The sequence below is a fragment of the Haplochromis burtoni genome, unplaced genomic scaffold, assembly GCF_018398535.1.
Source record: "Haplochromis burtoni strain Fernald_Lab_line unplaced genomic scaffold, NCSU_Asbu1 Contig_416, whole genome shotgun sequence".
Taxonomy (NCBI): Eukaryota; Metazoa; Chordata; class Actinopteri; order Cichliformes; family Cichlidae; genus Haplochromis; species Haplochromis burtoni.
The window spans coordinates 140,233-157,068 of record NW_024582777.1 but is presented as its reverse complement, the minus strand read 5'-3'; the positions used below and the strand labels follow the sequence as shown (position 1 = coordinate 157,068).

General features: G+C 39.6%; 1 protein-coding gene across 1 annotated transcript in view; it reads right to left on the bottom strand.

Moving 5' to 3' along the window:
• LOC102299992 (potassium voltage-gated channel subfamily H member 5) overlaps positions 1 to 16,836 on the bottom strand; it is a 189,377-nt gene that overhangs the window by 79,948 nt on the left and 92,593 nt on the right. Inside the window, exons 9-10 of the mRNA XM_005949612.3 lie at positions 13,564 to 13,623; positions 11,106 to 11,298 (exon numbers count right to left, since the gene is read on the bottom strand). Coding sequence (XP_005949674.2) covers positions 11,106 to 11,298; positions 13,564 to 13,623 — 253 coding nt within the window. The remainder of the gene's footprint in view (positions 1 to 11,105; positions 11,299 to 13,563; positions 13,624 to 16,836) is intronic.

The following is a 16,836-nucleotide window of genomic DNA, read 5'->3' as shown; positions in this document are numbered from 1 at the left end:
TTTGAAGATGTAAGTGAACACACCTGCTAGCTGGTCAGCACAGCAGCGCAGCAGACGGCCGGTGATGCCGTCTGGCCCCGCCGCTTTCCTTGTGTTCACTCTCCTCAATGCCGCTCGGACGTCATGCTCCGCGATGCTGGTCACCGGTCTCTCGCTGATGACGTCACTGTCCTCGGTAGTCAGGCGGTAGATAGCATTAGCCGCCTGGCTAACCTCGAAATGGGCGTAGAACTGATTCAGCTCGTTGGTGAATGCAGAGTCGGCGTGGTTGCTGCTGCACGCAATGTTGATGGTGAACAGATCAAAACACTGACAGAATCCATGGATGGCAGGCTTTTGAGTGTCCTTGCAAAGAAAGGTGGCTATATTGGTCGCTGATTTGTTTTTGTTTTGTTTTTGAATGTCAGAAATGTATATTTGTGAATGTGGAGATGTTATATTGGTTTCACTGGTAGAAAATAAATAATTGAAATGGGTATATATTTGTTTTTTGTTAAGTTGCCTAATAATTATGCACAGTAATAGTCACCTGCACACACAGATATCCCCCTAAAATAGCTAAAACTAAAAACAAACTAAAAACTACTTCCAAAAACATTCAGCTTTGATATTAATGAGTTTTTTGGGTTCATTGAGAACATGGTTGTTGTTCAATAATAAAATTATTCCTCAAAAATACAACTTGCCTAATAATTCTGCACTCCCTGTAATGAGCTGTCATGGTCACGTAGCTTTCCGTTGCCCTGGAGGTCTTCCCATTTGTAGTAGTTGGGCAACAGAAGATGCCTGGGACAGTTCAGCCATAACTGGTCTTTGTATTTGAGTTTCTGGTAAACCTTAGTGTTGAAGCTACATTTTGCATAAGATCCAGTTTTAGCTATTGTAGTGATCAGAGCAAGGTTGAGTGAATTCTAATACACACTTATACACACTTAGACATGCCATGATATCGGGTTATATAAGCATGTTAAAAGTCTGGTGTCTAAAGCAGATTTCCATTTCAGTAAAACTATATTAATTATTATTAAGTGTGTGGCCACTTTGACAGATTCAGCTGTAGCTGGTAGCAGTCTGCATACAGAAGAACTCATAACAACAGTCACTTAGATGTAGATGAATATACTAATATTAATACTGATAATAAGAAAAAAAATACTGGCACTGTGGGTGAATTGTTAAGCATCACTACTCTGACTCAGATGTTATCTCACTGCACTCTTGAGATAGTCATTCAAAGCAGCACTGCCTTAAAAAAAGATATTACCCTCTCTGTGGAAGGTTCCCTTTTATCATTGTCTCTTTAACCTCTGCTTCTAATATATTCCTCTTTTAATGTATTACACATCAAAAAAGCTACACGATCATTCTTAGTACCATATTTTGTAATGCAGCCAGTGCACACTTGTATGTGATTAGAGGCTCATCTCCTGCTGCTCACTGTTTCTCACTGGGCCAGAACATATTGCTATATGAATAGAATGAATAGAATGGATCTGTAGAGAGTTCTTGGTGTAAGGGGACACACTCATCACAAGACATATGTTGGTTTTGGTTGAATTCATTGACAACCAAGCAAAGATAAATGCAGGGGAAAAACTCTTTCTCAGGATCACGCAAAAGCACTTCTGTTTTTTTTCTCCAAGGTGCCTTGCGGGGCTCCATAAAAGGCTGGTAATTGTTTTCCTAACATATTTAATAATGGAGTTAACACTACATGTAGTGTGTTGACTTTATGTGGGTTAATTTGTATGTCTCTGTTCTCCACACTTCCACATTTCCACACAGATACTTTATTGTCCCTCAAGAGAAAATCTGTTTCCACAGCCTGTGTATGGAGACATTAAAGAGCCATTTCAAAAACACACACTGGCATTACCACAAGTATCTTTGTTGTTCCAGAATATGTGTGCGCATACTTGTGTGTCACCTGATGCCACTGTACACTAATGAGAGCAAAGTGTGTTACATGCTCAAGGAGCAGCCTCACCACTCAGCCTGGGGGAAAATCACTGCTTCTGAAACCACATCCAGCACAGAGCAGCTTCATCCTCCTTTTCTTGTTCCTCCCTCTTTCTGCTTCACCTTAACTTCCATTTATTTCACTTAAGTTGTATGATCATACTTATTTTCTCCTTCCCTCGTTTTACCATCAATCCTTCCATCTCCTTTTTATTATTTTATTTGTATAAGTCGACTGTGTTTTTCTCCCCGTTCCTTTGTTCCTTCATCCTTTCCTCATCTTCTTTCTATCCTGCAGTCTACCCTCTCTTCCTCTCACCACCATTGCATTCTGCTTTTTTTTATTCCTCTATTTTGAAATCACTTTCTTTAGAAGGCTTCACTTCTTTAGTAGGCTATGATCAGACAGCTACCTCTTCTTTTCCCTTCCACCACTCCTTTCTTCAATTCTGCTGCTGTCCCTTTACATCCTGCAGTGCATTCTGCTTATGTTATTATATCCAATCATTGCTCTTTCCTCTCCTTGTTTTTGTTTCTTTTTCACTAAAAGAAAAAAAGACAAAGAATGGGACAGAAGTATGAAGAGGAAAACTTTGCAGAAGAAGGCAATTATTAAAGTGAAGCCTTCTTTTCATGCCAGGAACATACAGAAAATACTCTTATCTTGCTTCCTTTAACCTCTACTATTTATTGCAATTCTTCTCAACCTTTCCAAGATCTTGCCGTTCCCCTTACACCTACACTGGCCTCACTCCATCCTCCTCTCAGTGCGCAGGCTATGATCAGACAGCTACCTTGTTCTCCAGCACAAAAGACGTGTTGCAGCCCTAAGCACCGCTACTAAGGAGACGTTTACTTGGTTGCTATGCAACACAAACTTTAACAACAACTTGCAGGCAATCCAGTTAGGATCAGATGGGCTTGTTGCTACCCACAGTGAATTCTGTGGAGAGATTTTCAAATTCAATAAACAGTCCTTAATTATTTCTTTCAGCATATGTGGAGAGGATATTCAAAGATCATCGAGTTTCAAGGTGTGCTATACACTATGTTACTTTATACATGCAGTCTGTTTATCTAGTTTTATAAAACATATAAATACATTTAAAAAACTATGTTTTGTGCTATCATACATACACATATTACATAAATGAAGATATGTGTATTTGTGTGGTTTTTCTGATTGCAAGAGTCTATAATGAGTCTATAGCTATGATCACAACAGTAATGAAACTGTTTTAATGATTATAAAGGCTATTATAATAATTGGTTGAGCAGTGTGAGCTGTTACAAAGTGCTTTCAAAATGTCAAAATGTTTAAAGATATAATGATAAGTGTAAAACAAACACAACCATGTTAAAAATATATTTCAGTGCAATCTTGATCCTGTCTGTCTCCACAGTATCAGCAGCAGCAGACGACTAGCTGACAATTTACTGATTAATGACCCCAGTTAGATGAAGCAATTTATCAAACATTTAATATGCTCTTTATAAACCTCAGGCTGCTTCCTCGCCTGCTGCGGTCTCCTAATGATGTCAAGGAAGCAAAGAGGCAACACAAACGGAGACTCTGCAGAGACCAGATAAGACAACAAGGCCCACTCTGACGTATTCTTGCCCATAACAGTCATCTGCAACTGATTTGGTGATCTACGTGAGACCCATAGCTGCATAATAGCAGTTAACAATATTAGATGCCAGAAACAACAAGGGATTACTGTATTCCCTAACATTTGAACGTCAAGCGTCAAGAGCACACGCCATCTTGGAGATGTCTGCTGATCACACTGCATTCCTTCACACATAACTGTTGTGATCTAGTCCCATTTCAGAAGGTGGCATCCTGTTCGAGATCATTTTCCAATAATGTAATTTGATTGTCTCAGCTCACAAAGCTACAGAAAAATTCACTGGTCACCTATAGAAAACGTGTCCTCCAGCTTCTGGAAACATGAGACTGCAGAGCCCATAGAAGCAGTAACAAAACGGCATCAAAAATGAGTCTAAGTTGGACGTTGAAAAGACGTCCACAGCCAGGGCTGGACTGGGACAAAAAATCAGCCCGGGCATTTTGACTAGTGACCGGCCCACCATGGTATTATAGGAATAGCCATAAAGCCTTAATAAACTTAAACCTACACCATCCTCCCTATTCTGGTATTCTAAACAGTACTTAGCAGCAATATAAAACAACCTAATTTATAATTACATATACCTAACTAATAAGGTTGCCAACTCCCAGCAAAAAAAGAAATAAAAAATAGGGAACCAGTCCCCCACCCTCTACCTCAAGATGCTTAATTTGTCAGGATGCCTGGGTCGTTGACCCAAGGTTTTTGAGTTTATTATATTATTTATTATTTCTAGTCTTTGGGTTTTTGTTAGAGTCATGTCTTATGGTTTGTCTCTGTGTATTCCTTAGTTGCTGTCTCCCCTGTGCGCTATATCCCCCGTGTCCAGTCAGTGTCTGTGTCTGCCCTGGTCCCACGTCTCTGTTCCCTCTGTTGTAGTGCCTGCATGTGAGTCTGTGTCTTTGTTCATTCTGTGTTATGTGTTTCCTGTTTTACTTTGAAGGTCTCTGTCTTATCTCAGTGTGTTCAGTTTACGCTTCCTTGTCTCGTTAGTTCTGATTTGCCCCAGCTGTGTTTCCCTCCTGTTGTCCATTCCCTGATTGCTCCCTCTATGTATTTAAGCCCTGTGTTTCAGTTTGTCATTGTCGCGATCTACTCTTATCTACCCTCACTTATGCTGTGTGTTTTTTCCCTGCCTGCGTTAATGTTTGTACTTTGGAGGTTTGTTACTTTGAGTTCAGCATTAAAGCTGGTTTTTTTGAGTTCACGTCTGTCTCCAGAGTCTGCACTTTGGGTCCTTTTCCTGCCTGCACACAGCCGTCACATAACATAATTAGCAAAATCGATTTTACTTTAATGCACGTATAAAACAAATGCACAGAAATCTATTATTTTTCTTCAGTAATTAAATAGATTCAACATCTTTCTTCAACAGAATTGCAGACTGCACAGATGGTACCTTCCCAAAGGAAAGAATACTATAACTTATAGGGTATATACTAGACTTAATATTTACTGAATACAATAATGGATTTCTATACATTTTACATCAGATGAAAACTTTGGTTGTAAAATTCAGATAATTATTTATTAAAAGCTAGACATTTTAAATAAGAATAAGAAAGAAAAGTATTTCTTTGTGCCCCCTTTCCCTGTTAATGCCCTACCTGGCCCCCCTGGTAAAACTTTGCTAGATCCGCCCCTGCACAGTTATCAGGTCTCAGCTACCTAAAAAAGGATCCTGGTGTTATTTGTCTCTCAGAAACAGTTCATAACTTCCCTTCAACTCATTCATGTCACCTAAAAGGTAAACCTGTTTCTCCATCACCTGTTCAGCTCTTATGATTCAGTAAGGACGTCTCCTGGTTTCATCGTCATGTTTCCCTCTCACCACATGTACAAACTGATATCATGACCAGCAGCTTTTACAGCTGTGGCTCCAGCAAACATCAGCCGATACTAGAAATTAATATTAAATAAATTCTAACAACAGCTGATCAAACTTAAACGTGCTGCTGTTGTTTAGCGTGACCTCCGCTGGTTTCCTCTTTCTGCCACAGAGAGAAAAGCCAATCAGCTGATCATGGATCAGTTTCATGATTGAATTAGCAACTTTCTAGCTGAAGTAGTATAGGACAAATCATCTAAAGAGCTTGGAAAGAAAAGTGTCTGGACTTGTTTAAGTTGCTTGAAGACGTTTCACCTCTCATCCGAGAAGCTTCTTCAGTTCTAGGGTCAAATGGTGGAGAGTCCCAGATTTAAACCTAGTGGGAGTTTCCCCCCAAAGAGGGACAAAGGACCCCCTGATGATCCAGCCGCGGTGTGAAAATGGGTGTGGGTCACAATCAGCCAGGGTTTCGGGTGAGCTCATTGTGAAACCTGGCCCCACCTTATCATGTGATTTCCTGAGGTCAGATGACCCAGGATGTGGGCCACCATTTGACCCTTAGAACTGAAGAAACTTCTCGGATGAGAGGTGAAACATCTTCAAGCAACTTAAACAAGTCCAGACGCTTTTCTTTCCAAGCTCCTTAGACTACGATGAACTGGATGACTGAGAACCTTCACAGACATATAGGACAAATCGCGTTCCTTTTCACCTCAACTTTAAAGTTCGACCTCCTCGGCTGTAATTGGTCCAGCCCAGAGTCGATCGTGACCAACTGGCCAATCCACCACCATTCATTTATACCGTTAAAAAAAGAAAAGAAATAAAACCCCATGAGCCCATAAAAACGGGCATACCGGGCCCGGTATGCCCGATGGCCAGTCCAGCTCTGTCCACAGCGACCACATCAGGACTATAAATAGCTCGTACACGGGGGTCAATGGTCAATGGTGGTCAATGGTAACTTTATTGTCCCTAACGGGAAATTGATTTGCAGTATGTCTGTACAAACAAACAAACAGACAACCAACACATCACATACACTCACCAAAATAATATAAGCCTGATAAAACAACCTAGATTTTTCATCGAAAAAGTGCAATGTGCAATGGCAACAACACTTATGGTTTAGTGTTACTAACTATGATAACAGCAGTAGGTACAAAAGACAATCTATGTCCCTTTTTCTTCACTGCAGGCACTTTATAACGACGACCTGATGGAAGCAGTTGAAAATCATTAAAGAGAGGATGATCTGAGCACAACAGGACAGAGGTTGCCTTCCTCAGCACCTGCCTGTTATAAAAGTCCACAAGCTGGACCTGAGACCTCCCTGAAATCTTGCCAGCCACTTTAACCAGGTTGTTAAGTCTGGTCTTATTATTCAGGGACATATTACCGTACCAAGCAATGATACAGAAAGTTAAAACAGATTCAATCAAACTTTTATAAAAAAAGAGTCATCATTTCAGATGAAACCTCCTTAAAAAGTACAGTCTTTGTTGAACCTTTTTCACTGTAGCAGCAAGATGTGACTCAAAGGACAGAGTCTTATCAAGAACAACCCCCAAATACTTATAACTGTCCACCAGTTCAATGGCTGCACCATTTACCACTGTTAGCGCAGGATGGGGGGATGACTTCCTGAAGTCAATAACCATGTCCTTGGTTTTCAAGGTGTTAATCATTATTAAGAAGGACTGATCACACCATGAAACAAACTCATCCACAACAGGCCCATGGGAATCCTCTTCACCATGAAGGAGGCTTACAATGACTGTGCCATCTGCGTATTTAATGAAATGCCTGTTGGCCTGTGTACTGCGACAGTCATTAGTGTACAAAATACACAGTAGAGGAGAGAGACAACAACCTTGTGGTGAGCCAGAAGAAGAGTTCAGCTGTTTGGAAAAACAACCGTTTACTCTCACACACTGAGATCTGTCAGTTAAAAAGTCTAAAATCCAACCAACGAGATTAAAATCAAGTTTAAACTGGTTAAGAAGCTTATCAACTAAAAGATGTGGCTGGATAGTATTAAAAGCTGAAGAAAAATCAATAAACAAGAGCCGAGCATGAGCTTTGGCGCCATCAAGATGGCGATAAAGGAAGTGATAAAGGGTGGATGTCAACATTAGAGCATCAGTAGACATAAAAAAAGAGGTCACCTGATTTGGAGACAGAAAATTTTTAGATTTAAAAAAGATCACTGCAGTCTGAATTTTGGGAATGGTGTGTAGCTTTGTTTACAGACAGACAGACAGACAGACAGACAGTTCTATCTATCTATCTATCTATCTATCTAAAAACACCCATAAGTGAAATCATAACAACTATTTCTGCATGCGCCTGCCTCTATAACCACAATGTGTAGTGTCATAGAGGCAGGCACATGCAGAAATACTTAATGGCTGGAGGGTGATGAAAATTATGATCTTCATTTCAAAGGTGAGAAAAGGAAGGTGAAGACGAGAACAGAAGACTAGAAGTAGTGTAGAGAGAAGGAGGTGAGGTTGAAAGATGAAGGTGGTGGGGTGATGGCGGAAAGGTTAAGAGAACTACTTGTTTAAAGGAGAGAGAAGTGGAGAGAGGAGGAAAGAGTAGAAAATTATGGCTCAGCCTGAGCTGAACCTTCATCTCCTCCACCTTTGTGTTGCTGGGAGATTTTTTTGCCTTTGGAAGCAGCTCCAGATGCAGCTCTAGTTCGAGGCTTTCTTCTCCTGCTCTTTCACCTTCTTCAACTCTTTTACTTTCCTTTGTAATGTTTCCTTTGCTTCTTTTTCCTGTCTTTTCAGCCATTTGAGGGCTTTTTTACACTCTCTCTGTAAGTTCAGTGTCTGCTATTTCTGTCTTAATTCCCATTACTTCCATCTTCTCCTCTACCAGTGTTGTCTGGACTTCCAACAATTCCTTCTTTCCATTTTCAGCTTTCTTCTTTGCACACAGTGTAAAGAGTTTGTCTTTATAGAATGTTGTGAGTTTGTTTACTGAGTTTGTCTATTGTCACCTTCTTCTCCTTCAGGCTGCTTCACGTAGTTGCTCTTTCAGCTAGCAGATTTTCAATGGCCTGCATATGTCTTTGTGAATCCTCTTTTAACTGGAAGTTCTCAGCCTGGGTTGCTTCTCAATCAATCCACAGATGATAGTTCGTGGAGCAGCGCTCACCAATCCTGTTGTTCACCTGGAAATGCAGCTATATTAGAGAAGTTCAGAGGGGTTGATGCTTTCTTCTTCTCACGTTGCCCGTTAGTTGCTTGTGCCCACTTCTCCTGATCTCCTGAGTCAGGGTGTGTCAGTTCAGCTGGTAGAACGATACCCTGGGTGTGTTGAACCTGATTTTTATATATTTTATTTATTGTTGACTCTATTTAATTTGTAAAATATGTGTATAACACACACACACACACACACACACACGTAGAAAAACATTTAGTATACACATCCAGAATTTTTTTTTTTTTGCATATACTATTATATATTGTACATATATTTATTAGTTTCAGATTTAGCCATTCGTATATTTTGCCTGTTTATGTTATTGTATTTTGCACAACTCTTGTTGCTTTTTTTTTTTTTTTTTTTTTTTTTTGTTGCCTGTCCCGTTTGGCTCTTTTGCCATCAGAATTGATTGTCTAAAGGCAAAGAAAGATCCCAACGGATTTTACTTTACCAAACTGACCATCCCAGCCTTGCCGTAATGGTCCATTTGATTCACCTTTTATTGTTTATTTTATTTTCACTTACTGAATACGGGACAGACTTGACTGGGGGAAAGAAGGGGAGAAAGAAAGAGGGAAAGAGAAACAGCTGAGAAGAGGGACGGGGGAGAAGGGCAAAAGACAAAAACCAACAAAACGGGCAGAGAAAAAAAAAATGCATCAACTCTGTTGCTTGTGAAGCTCGCGCACAAGAATTTCACTCACATGTGCTGTACCAATGTACCTGCACATGTGATGTGACAATAAAAGTGATTTGATTTGATTTGATTCATACCACAGGGCTCAGAGTTCTGCTGAACAGTCTATTTGTTCTAAAGTTTGAAACATGCTCTGCCTACACTGAACAGTACACCAAAAACATAAAAACCTCTACTGTTGCCTAGCAAAAGCAGCTGTTGACCAATGGATGCTGTGAAAAGTTTTACTTTTTTAGGTTGTTTCAATGTTTATGAAAGAAGACATGTCCAAGTATCCCAGGCTGAGATGGAAAAGTAAAATAATGCCGGACAGTCACTGCAGGAATTAACATCAGCCATTTAGTTTTCTTTAAACAGAGAAGCTGGGTCCACCTCAAGCAATCGGCACATTATTTCCTGCATTCTGGTGAACTTTTCCCCCAAATGTAATTTAACAGCTCAGAAGTGTTTCAGCTTATTTCTGCTCATGTTCAGAACTTTCTGTGCTTTGCACACAGATCTGAGTTTTAGGACTCGCGTTCATCTAAACAAGTCTGTCTCAAAACAGGAAGCACAGAAAATATTATCCTAATAATAGGAAAATAACCATCACACCAATGTCACACTCTCGCCCTTTACATACTAGCGTCTCCATCACTGAGATCATAACAGCGATTTTTGTGGATGTGCATGTTTGTGCACGTGCTACTTCATCTAAGCCTCTGCACACGCACCAGATGATCTTTTGCTGTGCAGCTTTGCACTCATTCTTCATACTAATAATCATTTGTTCTTGTTATTCGCTGTTGGTAAACGCTCATTTGGGGCCCGCTGATGATTATGAGAAAGCGCCTTTCACTGGATGCCTTGAGCATCAGTGCTATCTGTGCACACCTCAATAAAAAGCATTTTCCCTTTCTTCTCTCTTTCTTCTCCACCTCATAAATATTATACAGTACAAGGCAGCAGAGAGCGATATGTACAGCAGCAGATAAGAGACGCACTGTTTGGGTTTAACACTTGAAAGTCCAAACTGACGTCAACTTGCTGATGTGACTGAACATATCTATTAAAGTGGCTCCTCTCTGAAGTGTGCCCACACATTCACTTTCTCTTGTTTGCAAGTTTAAAAGTCAAATATAAAAACAGCAGGTCCAATTGTTTATCTTGTGTGCTTGGAAAGGTTTGCATAACCTGTTGTGTTGTGAAATCTGCTCAGATCTCAAGGGTCAAAAAGAAGAAAGAATCTTGAGATCAAACTATTTAACAAATCCACCTGTCACCTGGCTGACCTTCTCACTGGCTGCCTGAAATACACAAAATGATGTTTTTGTATTTTCAGATGTTAAAGTAGTTTAAGTGTTATATTAAATTTTCTTCCTGACTTCACCTGCTGGCTTCTCATGAACTCTTCTCATGAATGTGTCCCTTTTCCCAAGGCACATATTTCATGTTTGTTTTCATTTTAATAATTGCTTTATGGATAACTGACAAATTCAATATTTATTGTGCATGTGCAGCAATCTTTGAACATGCCAATCTCCTTACCTCAGTCGACATTTTGAGAAAGACTTTTTTGTTGTTGTTGCACAATGATATCTAATTTAAGAATTTCTACTTTCCAAACATGGCATTACATCCAAATGATGACTACGTGAATATGTTTGTTGTTTAAAGGTCAGAAAAGAAAAGGTGATGCTTTGCAATTGTTTTGACCAGCAGTCCAAATACTAGAGTTAAGTTCAATTTTCAAACCTGTCAGAATCAAACTAATTCAGTGATCACGTACCTAAGATGGCAATGACTTCGTCGTCCTGGATGACCTCCAGTGACCCCGACACCACGAAACAGAGGGTGTCAACGCTCTCCCCGGCGTGAAAGATCAGGTCTCCTGGAGCGCAGTGGGTGGTCTGAAACTCGACTGCCAGTGAGCGCAGGCAGCCATCACTAGCTAACCTGAATGCTGGATGTTCGTTGAACACCTGAATAAGAGAATCAGATTGAAGAGTTAGACTGGGAAAAAATGACCAGATAGGATGTGGTGCATTATACTGCTGAAAGAGGCCACAGCCATCAGGGAATAGGGTGTACATGGTCTGCAACAACGCTTAGATAGGTGGTACGTGTCAATGTGACATCCACATGGATGGCAGGACCCAAGGTTTCCCAGCAGAAAACTGCCCAAAGCATCACACTACTACTGCCAGCTTTCCTGTTTCTTTTCAGCACTGATGACAGTTTTTAGACCAAATTTTAAAGCAAGTTTTTCTTTCAACGCCTTTGGATTGCTGACGCTCGAGGAACACAGACACACTACAGCAGGCTTGGAGGGCTTTCTTTGAAAAAAAAAAAGTTCTCATCTCATAAGTGGACAAGAACACTTTAGATTCCGTTGCTTCCTCGTTTTACTATCTGCAGAAGTACACATTTTCTGATATCCTTGAGAAAATGAAACTGCTTCCACCCGGTGAGATAATCCATCAGAGCACCAGGGGAAGATTTTATTTGGTTTGTGCAAGAGTGTTTTTATATCAGTGCTCCTTGTCAATCACCTGAAGCCCTCAAGCAGAAATGTAAGCCTCCATCTGAAATAATCACTCAGAAGCACATCTCTCAAACTTCAGTGTCGCGTCTTTGTGGTTTCGCTCTTGGAGTCTTGTTTTGCCAGGACAGCAGGCAGCACACCAACAGCAAATTGCAGCACAGTTTAAGGGATACAACACCTGAAATGTATCTAGTGTGGCACCGTTAAAGTGTTCACATCATATTATCAGCTGCTTCATATTAAAACTGAAAGGGAAGAAAAAAGGAGAGGTTCAGATTTTTCCTGTTTTCTTTTTGTTAATCACTTTGAAAAAAATGTGGGGCTTGATTTAAATTGTATTTGCATCTTAACCCAACCTTTGTGGGGGGGGAAACGATTTAATGGACAGGACAGGACATGAAATACTGGTAAAAGTAAACAAAAATCTTATTTTTTTTAAAAAAAACAACTAATTCCACTTCTTTTGTGAAATAAAACCAAAGCACAATATCTTCTTCCTTTGAAACTCCTAAATGACATCCAGCTTTAATTTCCTCTTACAATTAAACAGAATGTCTTCTTGTCCTGTTTCACAATCTTTTATCATAGTCAAACATCCCTGAAAAATTAGATGTATTTCAAACGAATGTAGTGCGTGAGCTTTATTTCAGAAGAGACACTGAAAATCAGCCGTACTGCATGACAAGACTAATTTTAGTAACTTCTAACTGTCATTGGAGACGGTTGTCACACAGCACAATTACCCAACTGAAGGTGTCCTCTGATCACGCCACTTTAGCATTTGACATCTCCTAGAGTTTTGAGAACAATATCATTGCATGTTAAGTGATATCTAAAAGACTCTGAGCACAATTAACCTTCACTCAGTTATAGAACAAAAGCTGATGCTGTATAGTCAAAAAAGCATAACATCTTTCGCTGCTTTGTATATGACCCACGGATATATTTGAATATACAAACCAGCAGCCATGCTTCTATTCAGGCACTAGTGAACTATCCTGGAGATATACAATGATAAGTGGAGACAAACTTTCTTTATCGGAACAAAAACAAAACAGAAATTTTATTTCTATTCCCTATGCCTTTCTCTCTTTCCTTTACCCCCAACCGGTCGAGGCAGCCAGTCATCAAGGAATCATCTGATTGTAGGGATTTCTCTTTTAGTACCATAGAGTCTTTACTTTATGGTACAAGGCACTTTGAGGCAAATGTTGTACTGATTTGTTGCTGTATAAATAAAACTGAATCAAAATTGAACTAAAGAACTGAAAGGTATGCCATGCTATGCCACAGAAACATCATGTCTTACTTCCCATCTGACATAAGACATGATAGTTGTCACTAGCAGCTGATTTTTCTGGAATGAGGGAAAACATTATAAGAACAAGTGTGTAATTGCTGCAGGTGTTTGACTTAAAGCTGTGCCAAAGCCTTGACTCCAAGTTTATGCCCCAGCAAGAAAAAGACTCTGTCCTCTCTCAGCAGTGTGCACACGCCTCTCTAATCTCAACTTTGTTGCCAACCATATTGAAAGGTCTGCTAAAGTGTAGCTATTAAAGAGACTCACTCAGACACATACGGTTACATATCATAGCAGGAGCTTATTTTTCACTACCTTGAGACACACATTATTGCACCTTTCATAACTCGATTAAGCATTGTAACAGAACTGATGTATGGATATATGAAAATAACTGCATACCTTCCTGTTGAGATGGACACAGATGTCGGCCCGCATGTCCTTGGGACAGATGGATAAGACCTGTAACACAAGAAACATGAGAGGATGACTAACAGCACCTTCCTGTTGTCCAACGGCTTCCTTGGTGACCTTCTCTGGATGGATACCAGGCATCCAGCTAGTAGGAGAATCCCAAGTAGACCCTGAGATTATATGAACCTCATTCGACTTGGGTTCTCTGGGTTCTCTGGATTTCCCAAGTCTTGAAAATGTTGTTGGGGAGATAGATTCAGGGCTGCCTTGCTTTGGTTCATCTAGGCTAGGCAACAGACATTTTTAAAAAGAGGTCAGCGGTCAGGGACAGCTACACTGTAGCTGTCACCTTCCTCTGTCATACTACATCTGTCGGATTGTCAAGTAATTCAAAGTGTTAAGAAAAGAACGTTTGAAATTCAAACCTAAAGACAATAGGAAATCCTTTAAGCTGCGTGATGTTTGCTTTCTGCCTTCTTATTGTTTTTGCAGTGAGACCTGTTGCATTCCTGTTTTTATTCTCAGACCACCTAACTAACTCTGCATGATTCACAATTTAAAAACACATATCTTTATTTCTGTTGTGTGTGTCTTTACTCAACCACCCCAGTTCATGTTCTGTCTTAAGCAATCTGTAATAGCTCCTGTCTTTTAAGGCCACTCTGCCCAAAAACCTACTATTTCTGTGCTTGGCCGACTTCTGTATGCCTTCTAGGGGCAGCAGCCAGTTCTTGTGAGCTGTGGGCAGTAGTGGCATCACCTGGATGTCATAGGTGTGTTGTGCCTGGAGCAGATGACCGTATCACTGAATGTACAAGTATTCCCTCTGAGGTTTTGGCTCACGAAGAATACTACATTTGTTGGCCTCATTATTAGAAAGCCCATTTTATCTGATTGTTCAACAATATGAGGATATGAGAGAAGCGTAACAAGGTTCCTTTTAAAAAACTTCTTATTGATGCCATGTGGCTGAGGAAGGGATTTGGAAGATAAATATTTCAACGCTCAATGCAGTGTTTTAGATTATGACAAACATGAGGTGTCTGTGCAAGGTGAAAGAACAATATATGTGCATTGAGTTTATTGAACATTGTTGCTGCAAACAGAAGCTAAATGGTAAATGGGTTTTTTCTTATATAGAGCCTTTCTACTCAGTTTGAGCACTCAAAGCACTTTCTACTACAAGTCTCATTCACCCAATTACACACAAAATGCTTTATCTGACATTCACACAGATGCATCCTGGTTCAGTATATTGCCCAAGGATACTTGAGCACAGGGCTGTTGGTGCTAGGGATCAATCCAACAACACTCCAGTTGGCAGACACCCACTGACCACCACCTGACCCACAGCTGCTCCATCAGCCTTATCTTATTTTCATCCTGGGCAGTGTATTTGTAGTGTGATTGACTTGGATCAGTAGAAAGTCAGTTGCAGAAAAAGACCAGAGGCTTTCTTGCTCAAGAACACTTCAGCAGAAAGCAGATGCTGTCAGAGAAGATCAAAAACCTCAACTTCAAAGTGAAAGCTTATTTGTTTTGAAACCTGATTTTTCAGAAACTTCCCGTCTGCGTATGAGTGACAGATTTTATATTCCAGTTTGTTTAGTTGCATTCACTACCTCGCAGTGAAAACAACTGCAGCAAAGGCAGACTGTTAATGATAACCGTTTAGTGTAACTCATTACACACTTTTTAAAATCTGTCCCAATAAATGAAGTACTTAGCAAAATCAAAGAAAACAAAATATCATCCTCCATAAATGCTGCCATCTTACTTTTGAACAAAATTGAGGAGTGGGGGAAACTTAAGAGAAAAAAGACATATAAAAGTATTTTATATTTTGTTTGCTCCATTTAATGTGGATCATACAGTATCAAGAAGCTTTTGGGAAACACTGGTCTTTTTTGGGTGTGTACTCATATAAAGAGCTGACTATGAACCATATAATGGCTCCCAAAGTGACAAACTTATCTACTAATTGGTCTCAGCTCTGACAGTGAGGTATTTATCCAGAGAGCAGGAGCAAAACTAGCCTTATGTCTCTTCAAAAGTGTATAATTATCTGGGACTGATGAAGAAGAGGCTAAACTGAAAATAACATTACTGGGAAAGTAAACTAAATGGGCAGAGAAAGAAGGCATGGACAAAACTTGAAAACAGGAAATAAATAAGAAGAAGATTACATGAGGCTTATCTTGGATCATGAGTTTATAATGTGCCAGTCTCCAGTTCAGCCAAAAAAACAAAAAAACAACAGGCTTTAATGTTATTTCATATTTAATAAAGAACATAAAAATAAACAAAAGACAGCTAATCTGTCTAATATCCTCAAAGTTAAATCAAACTGGGGAAATTTCAAATCTCAAAGTCTCAAAAATGGAGGTTCAAACAGTATTATTGCAAAATGCAATATATACATATATGTATGTATACATGTATGTATTTGGTTAATTAGCAACCAAGGCTTAATGTCTATTTGGTACAATTTTAGTACTTGGAAAAGAGAGCTTTTCATCTGGTGTATATCTGGCATTTAGAACAGTTCTGTTCTAAATATTATTTATTATTTAATATGTATTTAATGGTAAATGATGTGGGGTGATTAGCTAACTCTGATATACGCACAAAGTATACAGGTATTGTGGTAGTGTGCTGAAATATCATCATGAAACATTATGCCTTTGGACCACTTTTCTATGGGTAATCGTCATAATGTGAAGATTTTATGTATGTGTGTTCCTTATTTCCTCCTAGATGAGAAGATTGATCTTGAGGAAACTTTGTATAAAGAAAATTAAATATCTAAATCACATATAAAAAATGTTTTATACAAGCTCTACAATCATATTTATACATTTGACAGGTCAGCTGAGTAGAGAATGGAATTTCAGATAAGAATCTTGTGCCATAATATAAGCGTGCACATATTTGCATGTTCTCTAGCCCTGTGAAGACCATGCACTCGCTCAGGGTAGTCAACTTGATGATAATGACAGTGAGGAAGAGTGGAACCCACAGTTTTAAGGTGCAGTTAGGAGGTAATGTGTGTGGGTAAGCACCAACATCTGTATTGGTGTATGTGTGTTAGGAACATAGATAGGACTACAGAGGGGCTCGTGAGGTACCAGGATTCAATGGTACTCCAAAAGTCAGAAATGTGATGTCCACCTCACATTTACAAGCAACTGCTTCCTGAAGTTCCACACATAACGGTTATTAATGCCACACACACACACACACACACACACACACACACAC